At 42.0% G+C, this 23,288-nt stretch overlaps 1 protein-coding gene across 4 annotated transcripts in view; it reads left to right on the top strand.

Annotated features, from left to right (window-relative positions):
• The window catches only part of LOC148014492 (uncharacterized), a 138,294-nt gene that overhangs the window by 59,355 nt on the left and 55,651 nt on the right, over positions 1 to 23,288 (top strand). For 3 of the 4 annotated variants that reach the window (XM_087666156.1, XM_087666155.1, XM_087666154.1), the window contains exons 9-11: positions 3,239 to 3,385; positions 7,624 to 7,702; positions 8,116 to 8,191. In XM_087666156.1, the coding sequence (XP_087522282.1) occupies positions 3,239 to 3,385; positions 7,624 to 7,702; positions 8,116 to 8,191 (302 nt within the window). The remainder of the gene's footprint in view (positions 1 to 3,238; positions 3,386 to 7,623; positions 7,703 to 8,115; positions 8,192 to 23,288) is intronic. The other variant, XM_087666157.1, reaches the window with a different exon arrangement.

Below are 23,288 nucleotides of genomic sequence, written 5' to 3'. Positions count from 1 at the left end.
GCAGAGATATGTACAGGAGCTCTTGGTTTCTTTTGCGATGGAGGATTGTCGGACCATTTCTACTTCTATGGATCCGAATTGGAAGGCCACTTCACATTCAGATTCTCTCTTGGCGGATGCTTCCCGCTAGCGTCAATTGATTGGATCATTGATTTGGCTGCTCAACACTCGTGTTGATCTTTGTTTTGCTGTAGGTCTCTTGGCGGGGTTCATTAGTGATCCTCAGGCGGTGCATTGGTAGGCTGCTCAGAGGATACTTCGGTATTTGAGGGGGACCTCTGACTTAGGGATTCATTATCCAGGAGGCACAGGTGGTTTAGATCTTGTACTTGCAGGTTGGAGCGACTCGGATTGGGCTCGGGATGTGGACCACAGGCGGTCTACTACAGGCTACTGTTTTACCTTGGGTGCAGGTGTTATCTCATGGAGTAGCAAGAAGCAGCCCATGGTAGCCCTTTCGTCTACTGAGGCGGAGTATCGAGCCGCGTCTTCCACCACATGTGAGGCTGTGTGGCTTCGGCGATTGTTGGAGGAGCTTGGATGCCCTCAGACTCGTCCTACTTTTTTGCGATGCGACAATGAGAGTTGCATTGCCTTGGCACGGAATCCTATTTTCCATGCCCGGACGAAGCACATAGAGATCGAGTACCACTTCATCAGGGAGAAGCTTCTAGATGAGACCATAGTTGTGGAGTACTGCAAGACGGAGGACAATCTTGCAGATTTGTTTACGAATGTGCTTCCCAGGCTCTACTTCGGAGACATGCCAGATCCCTTAGGCTTTTGCCCCGTCCAGGCTCTGAGAGGGGGTGTTAGCGACTGTCAGTCATCCCGTGGCGGAGCAGGCAGCCACGTCAGTTGCCACGTGGCAGTCTGGTACAGTCGGACAGATCTGTACCAGTCGGCTGCATTTAATGCAGCCGACCTGTCATATTTGATTGCATTATTCCTGGCTATTTATAGCCGGTAGTCTGTACATTATTCCACACTTGTGTTTTGCAGATTTCAGGCTGGAGATTCGTGCAGACTGCAGCGTACTTCGAGGTGAACAGCAGGTTGCATCGTCAAGGTGGAGACACGCAGTCCTGCGCACTGCGTCCGTGTATATATCTGCATATCTTTGTATACAGCACACCTTATACAGCAAATTTTCATCTTCCACTATCTCTTTCTCTCTCTCTTTTCTCTCTGTGTTCACTTTCTCTCTCAGTCTTGGTCCCACGCTTCCGCATCGCTGCACTCTGACAGTTGTGTCATCATAGCGCTTTATAAACCTACGTTTTCAGTATATTTGGTGCTAGCAACATGTTGCTACCATCTCTCCCACCAAGCAATTGCCGTAGTACTTGCATTTTTGCTGTCTAACAGAGTGTCTACATCAGCAAACACCTCTCTTGTTATTGCTTGATAGTTCTTTGCCTCGGGCGATTAGTTTTCAGCCTTCTCTGGTGGTACATTGCTACGTTCACGAGATTTTAGCCTTCGACTACTGTGTTTTGGTGACCAGCTTGCTGGCCTTCATTATTTAGCACTCTCTCATTTCTGACTGGTGGTTACAACATTTGGGATCCGTCTTTGGTGGACGTCACTCTTCGACACTCCATTGCTTTGCGCTTGGGCATTTTGGAATCTGTACACTCTTACATTCATTTACAACATTCATTCACTTCAGAGTTTTTTTCTCTCTATATTTGTCTCGGTGTTTGAGTTTTGAGTTTTTGCATTTTACGTTTTACGTTTAGGGTTTGAGTTTTGCTTGTCTTTGTTTGAGTTTTTGTGTTTCAGTCTTGGTCATGCATGCTATGTTTCCTCAGTGCCAACCCTAGCATATCTTCACAGACCCGTAGGAGAAGGATGTCTATGTTTGATTGTCCCCATAGTGTGGTGTGGTGCTACTGATGGAGGTATGAAGGCAATTGTGAATGAAGGTGTAAATGGAGATGTAAATGAAGGTGTAAATGCAGTGGAAGGGAAGGTGGAGATTTGGCAAAACATGTCACCAGCAGGGTGAGATACACGATACACTGCTGACCAATGCCAATGAATGCAGGTAACTCAATGCAGCAACCTCATCACCTAGCAGGTGCAAGGGTGAACACATCACAACCAAGGAACACCTCGCCAAACAGCCACAAAGCCACATGTTACCTATGCCACACTTCAAAGTGAAAACACAGCCATGAAGCACGTTGATAAACGCTTTATGCACTTTGCCACACTGCCACATTAAAGCTAAATGCAGATTGTCAAGCAGCAGCAGCCTATGAAACTAAAGGTCTTCTACATCAACGCCGCATTTCAACGACAATGATGTCAGCCAAGCGACATGCTAGTCAGCAAAGTCAAAATGCAGCAGAGATGTGATGATCACTTACATGGCAAAGCACATTTGAACTCCAAATGGATCAGCAAACCAGAAAATCTGATACCATGTCAAAACAGCACGATACAATGGAACCACAAGTACAACACAACGTAATAATCAATGGACCAAGAGAAACACGAGATAGGACGAATGGAGTAAGAAAGCCACTAACAATGAACAATGATAAACAACCACCACATGACAAGATGCTGCATGGAATGTGCTCCAATCTCCTCTCTCCTAGACATGCAAAGCAATTGTACAATGAGGCATGTGTGTCCCCATGTCCCACCCCTCTATATATAGGCACACCCTCTGTTGAGTGGCAGAGGGCAAGGTTCTACCTGGATGGGACAGGTGGAGGAGAGAGAGGAGGGTTGTGTGGGTTGTATACTTGTGCAGCAGTGCACAAGGAGCCTGGAGATGAGGTGGAGGGTAGAGGGCAGGATGGGCATGCATACAGAAGAAGTGGGCTCCAAAATTACAGGTCTACTCAGTAAACAAAAGTAAACGCAATCTAGTCCCATGTAGGCCCATCTAGCAACCAGAACTCAAGCTATCAACCTGATTTGTCCCATTGTGCTAACTGCTTACACCTTCTGTTACAGTAGGAGGGTCCAGACCTATCAAGCCTAGTGTCTCCATCAAACAGTGGCTAAACATTTTGGTGTTATGGTGAGGCGTATGAAAAAGGCTATTTTGTAATTCCAGGTTACTGTGAAAGATGATACCTACTCAGAATGATTTTTAACGAAGTAATGCTTTGCAGGACATTTCTGCAAACCAAATGCTTGTGTCTTGGAGAGTAATACTTCATTCTTGGTTTGCTATGAGAAAGGTTTATTGTGAAACATGACATATTGAATATTTCAGAGGCCTTGTGCTTCTGAACTGTGCAGGGGCTATGAATAGAAAGGGTTTAACACAGGATGATCCATTGATCCGTCTTTTATCACCGATATTTCTTGCTGTAGAGTATCTTTTACAGAGGCGTCGTGTGGCGGATTTTCTGTTTAACAGGTACTCCCTTATGCTACTTGGGTTGATGCAAGTTAAATGTTTTGGATCTGTCCAAGCTCTTAGTCATCTCAAAGTAGAGATTTGAAATGTTTGGAAAAGATCTTGGATATAACCTGTCACAATCAGAGACTGCCAAAAGTTGTAAGGATTTCCTCTATCGCTAAAAAGTCAGTTCAAAGTCATGGAATGATGTTGGGACCTTGGCTACTGAGTCAGTCTTGACTGTCAAAGCATTGAACAAATGTCTATTATATAGAATACAATGTTTATGGTTTAGGTGGGCTAGTATATCAAAACAAGGCTACAGGATGAATGGATGACCACACGAGCACTATTTAGCGATTCCTGAACAAAAGCTCTTGAAGGTCTGTGCCATGCCTTCCAATGGGAAGGAAGGTGCTGAGAGATGAACTGTTTTGTATTCTTGCAATATTAACGTGTTTTCAGGCTTTGTTTGATTCCAGTTTTTCGCAGATTTTTGAAATTACAAATTTGACATCTGGTTTCAGGATTCTTTATAAAAGTCAAAATATTCAGTTTTTTTTTTCTGAGAATTCATTACATTTGCATTCTGCTCAAAAATCCATTCATTTGGCTTGCATTTCTGTATCATATGAAGTTCCAATGTTATTAAGTAATTTGATTGTTTTGTTTCACTGGCGATCTGTGCATTGCATTCGATCACCACTATATTTGGTTGTTATGGCCCCTAACTGTAGGTATAAGTCTTGGTGCATTATATTCAAAGGTGTGTGGATGATTAGTGAATGCTTGACAATGGAAATCCAATATGTTAAGTGGTCTGGCAATAAGGTAGAACCTTGGAGATGGAATATTAGTACTGAGAGTGTATCATTCACAATAGGGGAGCTCAAGTTCAATACAAGAGTGAGAAGAATGCAAGATATAGAGATGAGTTTAGCAGAAAGCAAGCATTGTTCCATCTATGATAGGGCACTTTAATAGAGTTTTGCATACAGCATAAGATCTAGATAATTCTTACTCCTCCACACATATTTAAGCTATCTACTCAATTATCCCATGTCCATAAGACCAGTTTACATGTAGACACATACTGTTGCAGCTTCCAACACCCCCTCAATGGTAGGTGTCCTAGATTTAACATCATGTGTGCATCACACCTTTTCCTAGGCCTATTAGCTATTAGCATTGATAATCAAACGTAGAGTCTCCCTTTTTTCATTGAGCGGTGACCTCTTTACTACAATATTGTAGATAAATTCAGGACAAATGACCTTTCGAAGCTTTGATCCATATAATTTACTTATTTTTGGCAGCATGCTTCTTCTTGATGTGCAATTCTTCCATAGTTTATAGACTTTGGATTTTATCACCTGTAGCATTGTTTTTACATGTCCAACTTTTGCACGATGGCTGCATCCAACTCTGTTTGTAGCTCCTTGGTTATTCATGTAGGGTATCTCTTTGCTGCACTGGTTTAATTTCTTTTAACCTTGAATCTTCACTTCATGTGCAAACAAGGATGCATCTAGACTTTGTAGACAGAAAAGAGAAGATAGGTACATTCTTCAGGGTATAAACTAAGCTTTTGTATGGGTTCTTTGTAACCATATCAAGCAAGACTGGTATAGCTTTATCTTCTGCAAACTTGACATTAATGCTTGCAAGTTGAGCCCTTAATGATTAACAATTGAGTCTACATTTCTTAATTCCAGTTCGTAGAACTACATCAACAGGTTAAGTTTTGAGTGCTTAGCTTGCGTGCCAAAGATATTTTCTAATTGGTGGATCCTCTTTAAATGGTTCATCTTCCTCAATTAGGTGCCAAAGTCCTTTCAATACAGAGGAAAAAGTTATGTCTTGAGGGGTTTATAAATAGAACCACTCTTTTCTCTGGACAGGGTGAGTATCATTGGCAAGGGGAGATCAAGCCGGAAGCATGATGATGAAACTCAATTCAAGAGTGACAAGAGTGCAAGAAATAGAGATGAGTCTAGAACAAAGCAAGCATTGTTAAATTAATTCATATGGCTCATTGAATGGAGCTTTGCATACAATGTCTTGATATTTGAATCTTCTTAACACATCCTCATGCCACAACATTCAAACTCAGTTTGCGTGTATAGACACGTACCCTTGCAACTTCTAACAGTGTTATGTGCTTTTGCAAATCATGTGTTTGAATCTTAAATATGCCACAGCATTCAAACTCAGTTTGCTTGTTTAGACATGTACCCTTGCAACTTCCAACAGTACTATGTGATTTTGCAAATCATGTGTCTGAATCTTAAATATGTATGCAGACATGTGTGTGAAAACATGTAAACATACTTCAATTCCGTCACATCCTCATGCCACATCACTCAAATCACCTCAAACCCAGTTTACATGTAGATAGACATGCCCTTGCAACTTCCAACAGTAACTCTGTGCAGCTGCAAATCAGGCTACATGTAAATGCATAATACGATTGGTCCTTTTTGCAGAAGTTAGCCACTGTGCTTATTGTGAAGATATGGGTCCTTTTTGTTCCTAGCAAGAGATGTTGGAGGATCCAGAGTTTGACTTGATTCGCATATGGGCAATCTCACAAATGGGGGACTAGTTGTCTTTGACTAGTCAATTAATGCAGTGCTTTAGGTGTGCATCTAAAGGGAAAGATGTAATCATGGAGCCTGATTTGTTAGTGTTCTGTGTGGTGGAACCATGGAATGCTAAAGACCATAAGGAGATGAGTGAGTTAGCCACCAAAACCACTCCTTAGGGTCTCATTCAAGATGTTAGAGTGGGAAATTCTCAAGATCTCAAGAAACCATTAGGAGATGGACGAGGGTAACCATCAAAATAATTGCTCGGGGTCCCATTCAAGATGAGAAAGCCAGTGGTTCTCCCTTTTCAAGAACTTAGAGATGCCATGAAGCATAAGAGCACATGTGATTTGCCAGAATCAATCTAATATTTGCTCTAATTCCAATGTAGGATCCTTATTCTCTGAAGTCTGTACCTTAAATCTAGCCAAGGAAAATATAAAGAAGATAAAAGGGAGCATGACAGTAAAGATGGCTGATGTGGTTGAAGTATTGGAGTGTAAACTGCCAAAAATACTCAAAATAATTGGAATAGACTCCTTTTTCGTTGAGAGGAAAATTTGTAAGCTTGGAGCATGCAAAAATTCTTTAGTGCCAAAGGCAGCTATGGACCCACCCGAGGACGGCATGCAAAGGACTACATGAGAGAGGAGGGTTTCAAGGTTCATCATGGATGCTATGGTCATGTGCTGCTTTGGAGATGTGAAAATTAATCAAGGTATCATTGGGAATGCCTCTGACTATTTGTTGAAAACGTTTATTTGTTTGTTTCTTGATAAAGAAAATTCTACTAATAACACATTTGTTACCATATTTGGGTAGTGATGTGTGTGAACATCGTTAGGATCCCTAGGGCTCTTTTTTCCCTCTCTAGGAGATTTTTTTCCCCTGGTCTCATTATGCCTATTCATTTTAGGGCATACTTAGTCTTGTAAATGTGAAGTGTGCAATAGAAGAGAAACATGAACACGGAGAGAAGAGAAAGATAACAAGATAGAAATGAAGTGATGATCTGCACTGAATCCGGATGGAAGGCTGAATACAATAGTAGATTGATTAGTCCTTGCATGCAGCTCATGGCATCCATGAAGGCAGTGGATCAGGCTAATAATGATGCCTGCATTGGAGGTGGAGAATGCCGGAGATAGAGTGTGCTCAACGTGTAGAAGAAAGTTGAATGAATTTGCCAAGTGGGGGTTAGCTATAAGTGGCGGAAAAATGCCAGATCTGGCCAACCTGAATAATGGGCCAGAAATATGCAGCAGTTGGCCACATTTAATGCTGGCTGACCAGCTGCCTGGCAAAAAACAAAAATTGATATCCTGTTAAGGGTAGTATGAGGAGAGACTAGTAATAGGAGGGCCATGCATGGGGGGACATGTGTTGTGGGTGTTGGGTATGAAAGGAAGGTATGTTTCTTGTTTTGTACCCATGCTTGGGTTTTGTGTTGAGGCATTGCTTGGAGTTTAGAGACCTCTTTGATGTGTTGACATCTTTGAAGCTAGCTATGGATGGAAGTGTCCTGTTATTTGAGATTTTAAATTTTACTCTTCATATTCACAAAAACGAAAATTTGATTTTCTCAATTAGCATGTGACAGGAAAAAGCTGATTGTTAATGTAAACAATGGTTGATTGTTGTTTAATTTACTTCATATTCATTTTGCAGATTTAGACAAAAGGAGAATATCAGAAAGATCTTAGAGGAACAGGCATATAGAAACAAAACATCTGTAAATGACCAGCTGGTATGAAAAAGGATGAAATTCCAATGTACGTGTTTTAGTACATTCAGGAAGGATACCCATTTATTTCATTTCAAAAAAATCTAATATGTACAGGGAGGGTATTCACATTTCTGTGAGAGAGAGAGAGAGAGAGAGAGAGAGAGAGAGAGAGAAAGAGAAAACCTCTTCACATGATGGCTTTGTGTCATCATGTATCTTGTAATCTAGTAATCTTGTATTTTTTTCGTAATTAATATAATTACCTTTTACGAAAAAGAGAGATTAAAAAAAAAAAAATGAAAAAAAGAGAGAGATTTTTTTACGGAAAAAAAGAGAGAGAGAGAGTTTCGTTTGCCAGTGCATGTTTTCTCTGACTCAGCGGTGCTCCCTCCTTGCTCCTTCCCCCTTTCGATGTCCCTCCCTCCTCATCACAGGTTGACATATTATATAAGCCTTCAACTGAACCTGGAGCAATAGATGTTTTTGTCAAGGTGTTTACTGGAGATCCAGGTAAATTTGTGGAAATATTAACTTTGTGGATTCTGCTTTTTTCTGAGAAAAGAAAATTCTATTAATAAATCGTCCTGGGACAATGTATCCCAAGGCCAAGGACAATATACAAATTGTATGAATTGTTTGGTTCACGGATTCTTGAATTAGGCTGGCTTTGGCTGTTCAGCTTGATCTGAGAGAATCATGATATGGAGTTGATTGATAATAGTTGTTATAATTTATGTAATGAAAGTAAATGACTAGATCTGGAATGATATTATCCTTTCTCTATAAAGGACAAGGCAGATTTTCTATAAGCTTTGAACCTTAGTGCTTTCTTTGGGACCACGTTGGCACCATAATCTATCTTCCTGAAAATTCCATACAGGTTGTGACATTAGCACATTTCTTTCTTGCTTTGTTTGGGACCACCTTAGCATTATGATCTACCTTCCTAGTTGAAAACTCCATACAAAGTGTAGTGAGTATTTACATAATGTCTGAAAAAGAAATTGTAAACAATATTCTGTCACCACCAAGAGAAGAAAGCCAACCCCTCTCAAAGTGGAAGGCAAAGTTGTAGGGAATCACACTCTCCCCGTCAATTTGAAGAAGTAGAGGAGGGTGTACCCAAGCTGATCATGGGTAACAAATACTAAGCGTGGGCTGATTGACCACCTTGGTTTATATATTTGCAAAATTGTTTGATGAAGGCACAAACTCTAGGTGAACGGTGTCTAGCTCAACCTGATTTCTGGTGAAGTGGAGGTGAACTTCCACATGCCGTGTTTGTGGTGTAATGATTAGATTGCTCGCAAGGGCAATGGCACTTGTTGGGAATAAAGGGCCATTGTGCCTTTTATATGTGCACGGGTGTGAACACACCCTTAGCACATTGTACTTTCATATATATATCTATCTAAAACCTAAAGTGGTACACTCATCATTGTACCAAAAACGTGCTCACATTTTGCACTGCTTGCTCTCGCTCTCTCTCTCTGTGTCTCTCACTGCGCGTACGACAGTTTGCCTCGATCTCCGTGCCTAATCGATCCCTACAAACTGGTATCAGAGCTTCGGCTAAGGTGTTCGCACTCCTCAGAGTCCGTGCTGGACATCTCTAGTGTTTCGCTCGCGTGAAATCTTCAGGTTGCCACTGATTTCAAGCACGTGTGTGCTGCAATGTTAGTCGACAGTCTGGAAACCCAAAGTCTGCATAGGCGACTAGGTTTGAGACCACGCTGCAGACCAGTGTTGACAAGGTAGCTAGGCGGCAGATGTTCGTGACTGGCCGATTGCAGGTTGATGTTTTCATCAGGTGACGGGGGCGACAGTTGTGTGATTGGTGATGGGTGACAGCTGCGTGACAGGTCACGGGTGCGACGGCTGCGTGACTGGTGACGGGCGACAGGTGCGTGATAGGTGAACAGGCGGCGTCAACATTACGGCGCACGACTGACAGGTCAACGGACCTGTCATCAATTTTTTTTTTCTTCTTCAAAATCCTTTGAATTTCCCCCCTCTAACCAAGTGTTCGCGCGCGCACGCACAGTGTGCAAATTTGTGTAGATTTAGGCCTAGAAATTTGGGGCTTTTCCCATATTTGGGAAATTTGATGCAGGACAAGCAAATCAGTTTCGGAAATTGCAGGAATTTGTGACATTTTGTCTGCGAGATTTGGGGCTTTTCATGTACATGCACAAATTGGGCTGAAATTAACCCAAGTTCTCGACATTGAGGCACATTGGAACCCGTGCAATTTGGGCAAAATTTGTGCAGCATTTGGTCATTTTATGTACATGTAGGTTGAATTCCGCGCAATTTGGACATCAACACTTGGCTAAAATTTGGGGGTTTTGCTGAAATTGCTTTATTTTGGCAAAATTGGACAATCCTATGCATGACAGAGGAAATGCAGATGTGTGTTTGATGCTTTGAGCACAAAATTTTGGGGCTTTTGACCGTTCGTGTCAAATTTTATGCCCGTGGGTACATGTACAACAGAAATTGCAGCTGAAATTTTGGGATTTCTTATGTAATGTGATGCACATGCCCTTGGAACAGCTGCAATCAGTTGGATAATGCTGTAGCACATGGTTTGGTGCTTCTGAAAATTTAATTACAGATCTGAAATCTGTACTTCTGTGTGGTCATTTATTGCTGATTGGTACTTGTTTGTATGTTGGTCACGTGGGTGACAGTTTGGGCATGCATTTTCTGGTTATTTGGTCACATTTGGGCTGAAAATCATGGCTGGCAGCAATGACAGCAGTAATTTGATGCACATAAAGAAGCTTGAAGGCGCACATAATTTTGCAGTGTGGCAAAAACAGTGCTACAATATCTTGTTACAAAAGAAGCAGGCAAAGCCGATCAAAGCCAAAGGGGCAAAGCCTGCGGATATGGATCAGGACGATTGGGATGAGTTGAATGAGCTTGCACGCTCAACCATAGAGCTATCGATTTTTGATGCCTTGCTCTTCAACATTGAAGGTTTGGATTCTGCATATGCTATATGGACTAGAATGGAAGAACTGTATGCACAGAAGAGTGCTGCAAGCAAAGTGTACTGGCTGAAAAAGCTTATGGATTTGCGTATAAAAGAGGGTACAGCAATGTCTACTCACTTGAGTGAGTTTAACTCCATTTTCAGCCAGCTGGTTACCTTGAAGTTCATGATTGATGAGGAATTTAAGGCTACTTTCTTGCTTTGCACTCTACAGAGAGTTGGGATACATTCAGGACTGCTATGAGCAATTCTAATGTAATCCTTTTGTATGTTGATGTAGAGAGTGCTCTACTTATGGAAGAGATGAATCGGCAGAACAATGCATCCAGCAAGTCTTCCAGTGCTTTGCATACTAGGGGCAGATCACAGCAAAAGGGCAAATATGATGGCAAGGGATGCAGTAAATGATGTGGCAAAGATGTTGAATGCCATCATTGTGGGAAGAAGGGTCACTTTAAACGTGATTGCTACAAATGGAAGAAAGAGAAAGGAAAAGGCAAGAAGACAGATGATAGCGAGGAAGAGAAGAAGGACAGTCAGTCTAAGAAGAGCAGTATAAAATTGAAGAGGTGAATGTAGTCACTCATGACAGTGACAGTGGAAGTGACGTACTCTTTGTCTCTTCACACTTTGGTGTACATGCTTTACTTGCAGATACGGATGACGACATGCATACCTGGATTCTTGATTCAGGTGCTTCCTTTCACGCCACTCCTCATTATGAGTGGTTTTTTGCCTATACAGGGGGTCGACATGGTGTTGTCCATCTTGGGGACAACTATGCATGTGAAATTGCAAGTATTGGTAGTGTGTAGCTAGAGTTTCAGCATGGCTGTGTCTTTACACTTCAGCATGTACGGCATGTACCTCAGCTTAAGAAGAGCTTGATTAGCACAGGGCAGCTAGATGATGATGGTTTTCATACCACCTTTGGTGATGGAAAATGGAAGATCTGTAAGGGATCTAGGATTATTGCAAGAGGTTGCAAGAGTGATACTTTGTATCCACTTCATGTATCTAGTGTGCGTGACCATGTTGTTGCCGTGCAATCAAGTGTTTCTTTGTAGCATGGCCGGTTGGGACACATGAGTCAAACAGGAATGAAAGCGCTTTCTGGTTTGGGTTACTTGCCTTATCTTCGTTATGCTGATTTTGAGCATTGTGATCATTGCATTTATGGCAAACATGCACAGACGTCACATAAAAAGTCTCTTTCTTTGAAATCTTCTCCCCTAGAGTTAGCACATTCGGATGTATGTCAAATGCTAGGATTATCTTTAGGGGGGAAGAAATATTTTGTCACCTTTGTCGATGATGCTACATGGAAAGTATGGGTTTATCCTATTTGTAGCAAGGATGAAGTGCTTGATAAGTTTAGAAAATTCTTGGCATTGGCTGAAAATAAGACAGATAAGACATTTAAGTGTCTTCGCTGTGACAATGGTGGGGAATATGTGTCCAAGGCCTTTCATGCATTTTGTGACAGCAACGGGATAAAGGGGGAGCTCACTGCCCCTCATAATGCGCCCCAAAATGGAGTTGCAGAGCGTATGAATCAGACCATATAGGATAAGGTCCGTACGATGCTGTCTCATGCTGCATTATCCCATGGTTTTTGGGCAGAGGTTGTTATGACAACCGTTCACTTAATAAATCGGTCACCAAACATGTCTTTGGGGGGGGGGGGGGGAGTTCCCCAAGAAGCGTGGTTGGGCAAGCCACCTTCATATGCTTATCTGAAAGTGTTTGGCTGCGAGGCTTTTGTGCACATTCGTGAAGAAAAACACAACAAACTTGAGCCAAAGTACTGTAAATGCATTTTCCTAGGATATGGTGACGAGGGTGAAATGGGGTATAAATTGTGGGATCCCGAGAAAAGGAAAGTAGTATGCAGCTATGATGTTATCTTCCGGGAAGATCGCATGCACAAACAACCCGAAAACACCGAGGAGGTCCGTAGGGTTGTATTCCGGGAAGAAATACCTTTTGGACAACAAAATATGCCCGTTGTACATCAGCAATACCTGTTGTAAATAAACTTGTAAATGCAGGAAATGATCAGCCAGCTATTGCCCATGAAAATGAGCCATTACATATGCAGAAACAGCTAGGACAGCAAGCTGTTAATGCTGATTTGCAGGTTAAAATGCCAGAACAGCATGTTGAAAATGGAAATTTGCAGGAACGGCCAGCAAACAATGACCATTGGGTTAGGAGATCGTCTAGGGCTACTAGACAACCTGACAGGTTTGTTCATGGTGCAATTATTGTGGCTGATTATGTCATGTTGATAGACTGTGATGAACCGTCTTGCTTCAAGGAAGTAATGGATAGACAGGACAACAAGAAATGGTATAAAGCCAGGCTGTCAGAGATGGAATCTCTTGAAAAAAATGGCACTTGGGACTTGGTGTAGTTGCCTAACGGGTAGAAAACCCTTCCATGCAAATGGGTTTACAAGATGGTCACTTTTGGTTTCTCACCAAAGTACAAAGCAAGATTGGTTGCAAAAGGGTACAAGCAGGAGCATGGAATTGACTTTGATGAGATTTTGTCTCTTGTAGTCAAGATGACTACATTGAGAACCATTTTGGGCTTGGTTGCAGTTGAGGATATGGAGCTCATATAGATGTATGTAAAGACTGCGTTTTTACATGGTGATCTGCATGAAGACATATATATGCAACAGCCTGAAGGGTTTGTTGAACGAGGGAAGGAAAAAATGGTATGTAAACTCAAAAGGAGTTTGTATGGGCTGAAAGAAGTACCAAGAGAATGGTATCATAAGTTTGATACATTCATGCAGTCCCAAGGCTTTCATAGAAGTCAAGTAGATCACTGTTTGTATACGAAGAAGGTAGTAGATGACAGCGTGATTATCTTGGTTTTGTATGTTGATGACATGCTGATTGCTGACAAAGATACTCATGCCTTGGACTCATTGAAGCAACGTTTTCATGGCAGCTTTGACATGAAGGATCTTGGTGATGCAAATCACATTTTTGGCATGCGAATACTCAGAGAAAGATCGAAAGGCTTACTCTATCCATCTCAGCAGGAGTATATCTCCAAAGTTTTGTAGCGTTTCAATATGGAGGGGGGAAAATAATTGGGGTTCCATTGCCTCCATATGTGAAACTTAGTGCAGAGGACAACCTTTCATCTAATGATGAGAAGTCTGAAATGGCCAAGATACCATATGCTTCAGCTGTTGGCAGTTTGATGTATGCTATGGTTGCTACATGTCCTGACATTGCCTTTGCAGTGGGAGTGGTTAGCAGAGACATGGCAACCCCTGACAAGAAGTATTGGGATGCAGTGAAAGGTATTATGAGATATCTCAAAGGCACAAAGGAGTTGTGCATCTACTTTGGAAAGCAAAAGGCATTTGTCGTTGGCTTTATGAATGCAGACTATGCTGGTCATGCGGACTATAGGAAGTCCACTTCTGGGTATGTGTTTACTTTCATAGGAGGAGCAGTCCCTTTCATCTCCAGGCTACAAAAGTGTTTTGCGTTGTCTACTACAGAGGCAGAGTATGTGGCTGCCACTGAGGCATGCAAGGAGGCTTTATGGCTTTCACGTCTAGTTGGAGAGCTTGGCATCACAGAGTTACCTGTTCTTCATTGTTATAGTTAGAGTGCTATCATGCTAGCACGGAATTGTGTCTTTCATGCAAAGACAAAGCACATACAGGTGAAGTACCACTTCATTAGAGATGTACTTCAGCAAGAGCATTGAGCTTGTCAAAGTGCATACAGATGATAATCCTACAAACCTTCTCACGAAGGGTCTTCTAGCAGAGCGGTTTGCTCATTGCCGACAGATGATGGGAGTTGGATAGATATATTTATTGCAGCTTTGTACATACCTAAACTTAGTTGATTCTTTTCTCCTTTTAAGACACATTGTCTTTAGGTGGAAGGTTGTTGGGAATAAAGGGCCATCGTGCCTTTTATATGTGCACGGGTGTGAACACACCCTTAGTACATTGTACTTTCATATATATATCTATCTAAAACCTAAAGTGGTACACTCGTCATTGTACCAAAAATGTGCTCACACTCTACACTGCTTGCTCTCGCTCTCTCTCTCTCTCTCTCTGTCTCTTTGTCTCTCACTGCGCGTACAACAGTTTGCCTCGATCTCCGTGCCTAATCGATCCCTACAGCACTTTGGTTGTCGTAGTAGACAATAGTGGGGGAGTCGCATGGAAAGTGAAGTGCCACCAGTAAGCTCCTCAAGTAGTTAGCCTACGTGGTATCATAAAAAAGAGCCCTATACATAGCCTTGGATATGGAGGCCACCATCGTCTCCTGCTTATGGCTAGCCCAAGATATGGGTGTGTGCCCAAGGTAAAGAGATAGCACCCAAGGTGACTAAACAAACTAATTGAGAAAGCTAAGTTTGGCCTAGTGCGAATCAATCAAAGAAGTTTCCCTACCATAGATCTACAGCTGTGCTCGTCGAAGAGCTAACCTATGGTATCCTTAGAAAGATGGACAATGGGATTAAGAGGTGCGGCTATAGGCCGTGTCCGATTCGTGCAATACTAGTCCTCTAAATGAAGAGCGTACTTTTGTTGTGGTACAAAAATACTTTCCCGAGATCAAACTACCTCCATCCCCAAAAAGTAGGACAACAAATTGCAGTTTTCATCTCAAAAGTAGAACAAAATTGAGCCTTAATTTCTACTATGGCAGCAAAATCTGAGCCAATGATAAGTAAATCATCTATGTATAGCAAGATATAGTTGACTACCTTAGAAGTAATACGTCCATATAAGTCAATTGCACGGTAGGAGCAAAGCTTAGAAATAGGAAATGGCCGAAACACCATCCTTAGCATGAACCTTGTGTTTTTTCGGACAGGGAACGTGTTCCCTGCTGCGTTCCTTGTCCGAGACGGGACACGGAATGCCACGTAGCATGCCATTTATCCTCCTGCCCTTGTGGGCATGTGCCTCGTTTCGCTTGTGTCCTCGTTTTGCTCCCAATCTACTCCTGTCTGCAACTGCTCCCGGTCCGGTCTACTGCCCCATTGCTCCCCATCTGCTCAAGTCTCCCAGCCGCCTGCAGCAGCTGCCAGCTCCATCACGATTCACCTCATCTCTCTTTCTTCATCTCCAACCTCCCTCTTCCTTCTTTGTCTACTTCCCTCTTCTCTCTCTTCTAAGTTCTCCATTCTTCTCCTCTTCTCTTCTTTCTTTTCGCTTCTCTCTTCTAAGTTCTAAGCTCTCAACTTCTCTCTCACTCTTGAGCCTTCTCCCTTCTCTTGAGTCTCTTCACAACAAGCGATTCTTTAGGTTTTTCTTTAGCCATTTTTATTTCAGTTTTCAGCCTGAAATGGCTTCATCTTCCCGCCTTGCTCGTTATGCCAGTGGTTGAGGAAGAAGGTCCGATGATTTGTCATGGTTGGAAGAAGGAAATGCTGACCGCCCATTGAGTGGTGGAGAATCTCGACTATGGGCTTGCAAGCTTTGCCTATACAAGCGAACTAGTGGAGCAAACAAGGTAATCCGTTGAATCGAGTATTTCTATTGTGAATTTTTATTGATTTTAAATTTTCAAAGTTACTTAAATATTAGAATATGGAATATCGATTGCCACTTGTTCCGTTTTATCCATAATTAGGTCTGAGCTCATCTCCTACGTGAGCCAAATTTAAAGGTACACTTTTGTCCTAATGTGACCGTGTAGAAGCAAAGCGAGCTTCGTGGCTGTGTAGTAGGTCAACAAGCGTATCTTGCATCTAGACTACAACGTGTTGCACGTTAACCGTGCAACTTTTGTGACACCATTTCCATCAGATGTGTTTAGAGTAGTATCAATATTAGGAAGTGCTATCTCCACATCTATTGCAGGCATTGCATCGGCCATGGCATCAATAATGCCACATATTGCATGTAGACAGAGCACACTTGATGTTAGTTGGGATCCCAAGAAGAAGGAAGAGGTGGATATATCAGTGGCATGTTTATTCTATCATGACCACATGTAGTTTCGTGTAGCTAGATCAGAGTATTTTAAAATGATGTACAAGAAGATAGGTAAGTATGGCCCTTCTTATGTACCTCCATTATCAAAGACATTACGCACCACTTTGCTTGACAAGGAAAAGCGCCTTGTTGAGCAAGCAACAATGATTGGCTAGAAAGAGTCTGTGGTCTAAAAATGAAGTTTCATTGATTGCTGATGGTTGGAGTGATACACGCAAGCGATCCATTCATGGCATGGTTGCTTATTCTCGTGGCGAAATGTATTTCATATCTTCATATGATGTATTGAGGACACGAAAGTTGGCAAATCTACTTGCAGCAGAGTGGGTCATAGCTATTGAGTTTATTGACCTAGAGCATGTTGTGGGATTTGTTGCAGATGGAGAGCCCGCAAATAGGATAGTAGGTGCTATTATCCAGGGATATTATTGGTATATCACAGTTTCATATTGTAGGGCTCATTGCTTGAATAACCTACTAAAGGATATTGGTAACCTATCATGGGTTGCACCTGTCATAGAGTAAGGAGCTTTGTTTTGAATCGCTAGTTTCTTCGCCATCAGTTCTCTTTGTGATTGAAGAAGACTCTTTTAAAAGACTCTGATACCAGATTTGCCTTTAACTTCTTTATGCTAGGTAGATTAAGAGAATGGAGTAGTGCCTTGAGGTAGTTATTTCTTAGTGATGAGTTCACCTCATCAGCATTGGCAGATACTCCTATAGGTATCTTATGCTTAGAGAAAGCAAATAACTCCGCTTTTTGGGTTGATGTAAAGCAGATAGATGCTATGGTATCACCTATTGTGCATTTATTGAGGGTTATGGATGCTATGCAATCTTGCATTGTTGAGGCTATGGATAGGCTGAATGAAAAGCTGTAGGAGTTAGCACCAAATGATGAGGCATATGAGGAGATACGCCATTTAGTTGTGACAAGGTGGAACTCCTAGAGCTCACATATGCATGCAACTGCATTTGTTGTGAATTGTGAGTTCCAGGGAAAGGGTCAGGAGAATGATATTGAGGTTATGAATGCATGGAGACTATATTGTCTCGTCTAGTGCTTGATCATGGCACTATACGAAATATCAGAGACTAGCTTTCATGTTATAGGACCTTTCGAGGTTCTTTTGGTTGTGGGGATGATAGAAGAATCACTGTAAGATTGGGTAGCTTTGTGGTGGGAGGACTATGGTTCGGATGGTCTTGAGTTGCATCAACTAGCCATTCGTATTTTGAGTCAATCAGTCAGCTCCTCTTGTTTGGAGCAATTGTGGAGTACATACTCTCACATTGCTTCAAAGAAGAGGAACCGTCTTGGTGTGAAGAGGGTAAATGATCTAGTATTTGTTAGTGCTAATTTGAGAATGTTATGTAACAGTATGACAACAAAGCCTGATCCATTCACCGAGTGGGAGATGCAGCAAGAAGAGGAGACACATGCTGATGTCGAGGGAGATGCAACCATTCATGGTCATAGTTACACGAAATGCCGTTTCTGGCGTTTTAGAAAAACTACAGCGTTTCCAGAAACAGAAATACCCAAGAAACGACATTTCTACAGACTGCGATTTGGGGCAAAACTTTGGCCCAAACGTGAGCGCCCCTAGACTCCCACATTCCAGTCGACTTTTCACCTGCCTACATTTCTTCTCTCCACTCTGTTAGGCTTGCTTCTTTGTTGACTGAGGACTCCAGAGCCACGCGCACACACACACACACACACACACACACACACACACACACATTCTCTCTCTCTCTCTCTCTCTCTCATCTTGAATCTTCTATCTCAAATTTCTATGTGGTTGTAGGTTGTAGCTTGTGAATCATGATTCTGATTTGTGAAGCTATGACCATCTCACGCTGCAACCTGGGCCCTACACTCATCATGGTGAAGGATGCTGCATGGGATCATGTGACGATTCTCACCGAGTATAGAGGTGGTGGTGTCTCCAAGTGATGGAGATGTAATTATTGTGGCATTGAAAGAGGAGGGGCAGCCACAAGGATCAAAGATCATCTTGCACATGTGGCAAATAAAGACATAGGCCCGTGCCTAAATGTACTCGCAGACGTGAAGGCTTCTCTTCAAGCGTGGAAGCTTAGTCGGTTAGGCAATCAAAGTGCATCAGTTATAGGGGAGAGGGGAGTAGATGATGTAGCTTCTGCAGCAACAGGGCCATCAAGAAGAGTAGAGCTACGTTGGAGTTAGATGCAGCTTTAGTGGGAGGGGCTGGGCCACATAGGACTCCTCCAAGCTGCTTGAGTCTTGACTCTTCAGAGTTCAGACAGATGCTCTCTTGTGTGACTGTGTTTTATCATTTATGTTTATGGTCATTGATTGAGGACTCAGTGCACCATGGTGTTTTATGGATCATATCAACTTATCTTTTATGCTCTTGTATCTTTTTTCCATGATTCATGAATACGATCCAGTCTCGAGGTGTTTTTGTGATTCATGTATATCTATTATCATGTTACATGTAAATTGTAATGATCTAATCTTTAAAGTGTGATCTATACATATCTTTAGAGTGTGCTTGGCACTTGCTAATTCAAGGCTTAAGTATACTCTATGAATCCTGATGTATCTTTCAATTTTGGAAATTGGTGCAGGCTATAGGTAACGGGGTATAGAAGTTAGGATTTAGGACCTCCGATCTAGTATGATAGTATCAAATTTCAATGTCAATAATCAATTGTATGTTAATCATGTATGTCAAGTATTTCTCGATCAAGTGACAAGTGTGGCTTATTGTTATCTATTATCTATATTATATATTAAATCGGGGTTACATATTTCCTTGTATCCCCGTTTCCCCATTTCTTCATGGAGACGAAACTCCGTTTCTACTGTTTTCCCACCGTTTCCGTTTCGCCGTTTCCGAAACTCCAAGTAACTATGTTCATGGTACACATGATGGTGAGGCTGACACTTTAGGAGTAGCTAGAGCAACCTCAGATCATGATGATGATCTTTGATTTAGTTTGCTTGTCATGAGTCTCATGATATATGTACTTTGTATTGTATATGATATTATGATCATTGATGAGAGTGTGACACTCGGGACGTTGTGCCATGTTGACATTATATTTGTACTTGCAGTCTTGCAGTTCCCTTGGCCTATTTTGGCATGTCGCATTTTGCTTCAATCTAGAGATTAGACTTCATATTTGTAGTATTTTTTGGGGCAATGAGCATGTTCCTTTCAAAGATTAGACTTCATATTTGTAGTCTTTTAAGTTTTTTGGCAATGGGGCCATGGGCATGTTCTTTCAGCTTAGACTTAAAGGTTTAGTTCATTGTTCATTGTTTTATGGCATATGTATTATGCGCTTTATAATTGAATAGCTTAACTCTTGAGCCTTGTGAGTTGTAATTCAATTTGTAATGGCTAGTTTTAGAATGATGCATAATATCTTTAAAATTAAAACTTAAAATGATTTGTCATTGTGGATTATATACCTTGGTTTTAACACTCCACATGGATTATGTGTGAAATATTAATTTTTTTTGATGAATTTTAATTTTTTAAATGCCGTTCCCATTTCCACATCCCCATTCCCTAGGTTTGGCGTCCCCATCACTGTTCCCATCCTCGTTCCCCGTTTCATATTTCTATGCAAAGGTTTCTTTATAGTCAATGCCCTGCTTCTGTTGAAACCCTTGCACCACAAGGCGAGCCTTGTACTTGTCTAAAGTCCCATCAGTCTTTGGCTTAGTTATAAAAATTCACTTTGTTCCAATAACTTTCTTGTGGCTCAAATGATCCACCAAGGTTGAAGTCTCATTTCGTTCAATACTCTCTAACTCCTTCTCCATACCCTCTTGCCATTGGGGATGGTGAAGAGTCTCTTGCCAACCATTCAGCTCAAAATGTGCTATGTAATCAACTATAAATAGCGACACAAAAGATGCTTGAGGTGCAAGTTGAGTAGATCTTCTAGGGCTCTTCAAAGTGGAATTTGGTTTCTCCATACCCTCTTGCCATTGGGGGTGGTGAAGAGCCTCTTTCCAACCATTCAGCTCAAAATGTGCTATGTAATCAATTGTAAATAGCGACACAAAAGATGCTTGAGGTACAAGTTGAGTAGATCTTCTAGGGCTCTTCAAAGTGGAATTTGATGGAAGGATCCTTGAATCATGTATGGTCTACTAGTACAAGTGAGGTTATGGTGTCGGAGCGTTTGGGGTCGAAAGTCTACCACGGGGGTAAGAGACAATAGGGTGAAGGGAGATTCAGGAAGAGGAGTAGATGGAAGATAAGGGGTTTAAAGAAATAGAAGATGTAGAAGAATACTCATAGAGGTGAAGCCTGTCAATTTATTTCTGCATCTTGAGAAGATAAATCTTTTGTAGACAAAAAATGTGCAAAAAACAATAGCTTCGTCTTTGTTGCTCAGACCACCAATTTGATGCTTCCGTTGGCTCCGAAAGGGGGGTAAAATAGCAGTACACTTGGTCAAAATTCTCCCAGATCACTTCTCCTGCCAATTCGGAGTGTTGTTTGCTGCCTGTAAACTGCGATCGCGTCTCGCACGATTTCGCCAATCCTTCTTTTTGCATAAAATCCCCCAAAAATGACTGAATGTCACTTGATGTCATCCTATTTTAGAAGTTGTCTATAGCTTTTGGATATTTACAAGAGATAATATCTACAATATCAAAAATAGGCTAAACTTGTCCAAAAATCTAGTATTTTTGAACCATCCACACTACGGACACTGACACTAATGACTAGAATGGCATTAACTCTCTAGATCAATAAGAAAGCTGAATGACGATGCACTCTAGAGTTTTTTACACTCTGTCCGCGTAGTGGCAGGACATCGGGTCTTGTGGAGGGAGCTTGGAAGTTGAAGAATCTGCAAGTGGAGTAGGAGCAAATAGTAGACCCCGCTAAAAGGCACTATATTCGAGAGAAAAATGTGAGGAAAGGGCTCGGAGTTTGGTGAGAAAACTACACAATGTCCCTCTCATCAAACACTACATTTGTTCTAATGATGACCTTGTTTGTCCAAGGATCAAATAGACGATAGGCTTTTGTTTTAGGGGAGTTTTATATAAAAATTAGGAGATTAGCTCGAGGAATGAGCTTGTCTATGTTGTCATGAGGGATGTCGTGCAGGCATGACTCCCAAAGACTTTAAAGTGAGAAACTATACACTGAGAGCCAAAATGTGTCTCATATGGAGTCCTCTAAGGCATAGTTGCAGTTGAGCACTGGTTGAGGATGTGCACGGAAGTGTTAACAGCCTCGACTGAAAGGTGCTCAGGAAGCTTTGTTGCAAGCAGCATAGAGCGTGCCATGTTTATGATGGTTTGGTTTCTATGCTCTACGATTCCATTCCGTGAAGGGTAGTTGGTTGATGGAAGCTAGTGTGAGATGCCATACTGCTATAGAAACTCGGAAAACTTGTTAGAGGTAAGCTTACCCCCTATTGTCACTCCTCATATATCCTACAGGACAACTTATTTGGTTATGGACTAGCAACACCCAAGCAAAGAAATATGTGAAGGCATTGGACTTATGCTTGAGAAAGTACACCCACATGTATCTAGAATGATCATCCACAGTCAAGAAGAAGTATGGTGCACTGTTCAAGGCGGCGGTGGATGTCGGCCCACAAAGATTGACATGAATCAATCTAAGAGGTGTCTCAGCTCTATGTGTAGACTACTGAGGAAATGGGGTACGGTGTTGCTTCAAGAGTTGACAAGCTTTACAGATATCTCATGATAGCTTTAAGTGTAGAAAGCCATCGACCATTTGTCATCATCTCATAAAGAGAGTTGTATCCAAGATGTTCTAAGCGAAAATACCAAAGACGCTTAGTGCTTGTAAGCTCCTATGTAGTGACTAAGGCTTGGAAGTGGTGGAACTCAAAGCCTTTGGTTGTTGGCTTGGAAAGAAGCTATGTCATGTGGTACATGCCACTAGGCTATGCCTCACGGCAAGCAATCACTAAATCAGTCTGAGTTGAGGACCTCGATCGTCGCTATTGTGAAGAAGACTGCTCGGCTGACCTGCAAATTCATTGAATGGATAAAAAGTTCACTGTTAGCTAGGGGACATAGTATAGATCACCCAGGGGAGTGTGATCTAGACCCTAGTTAATGGCAAAACTAACATGACCCGGAGCTTCAATCTTGACTGAGGAGTTATTCCCAACTTGGACTAACCTAGTTGCAAGGGCTTGGAAAATGAAAATGTCCTCGATGGGGATCATATGATAAGTAGCTCCATAGTGCACAATCCAAGGAGTAGCTGAAGTACTCCACTGTGATAAGTGGGCCTTTGCAGTCACTTTGTTAGGAGGCAACTCGCAGATGTGGACGAGACTCCCATCCTCAAATGTCTCTACGAAGATGATGTGGGCCTAAGCAGACCAGTCAGACAAGCCCTTTGGCATTGAAAACATTGTCGATTGTGATGGTGGACTGGTGGCAGTGTGGGTTTGGCCTTGCCATTGCCCTTGTTGAGGGTTACCACCATTGTCTCTTCCTTGCTAGGGATTTCCGGACCAAGGGGTGGGATTCAGAGTTTTAGCTTTTGGTGCTGTCCCTCTTGGCTTTGATCGACACTCGTTGTCAAAGTGGCCAGCCT

This window comes from Lygodium microphyllum, chromosome 25 (genome assembly GCF_053477565.2).
Source record: "Lygodium microphyllum isolate KBCC chromosome 25, Lygodium_microphyllum_v1.1.10, whole genome shotgun sequence".
Lineage (NCBI taxonomy): Eukaryota > Viridiplantae > Streptophyta > Polypodiopsida > Schizaeales > Lygodiaceae > Lygodium > Lygodium microphyllum.
This window is presented reverse-complemented; position numbering and strand designations above follow the sequence as displayed.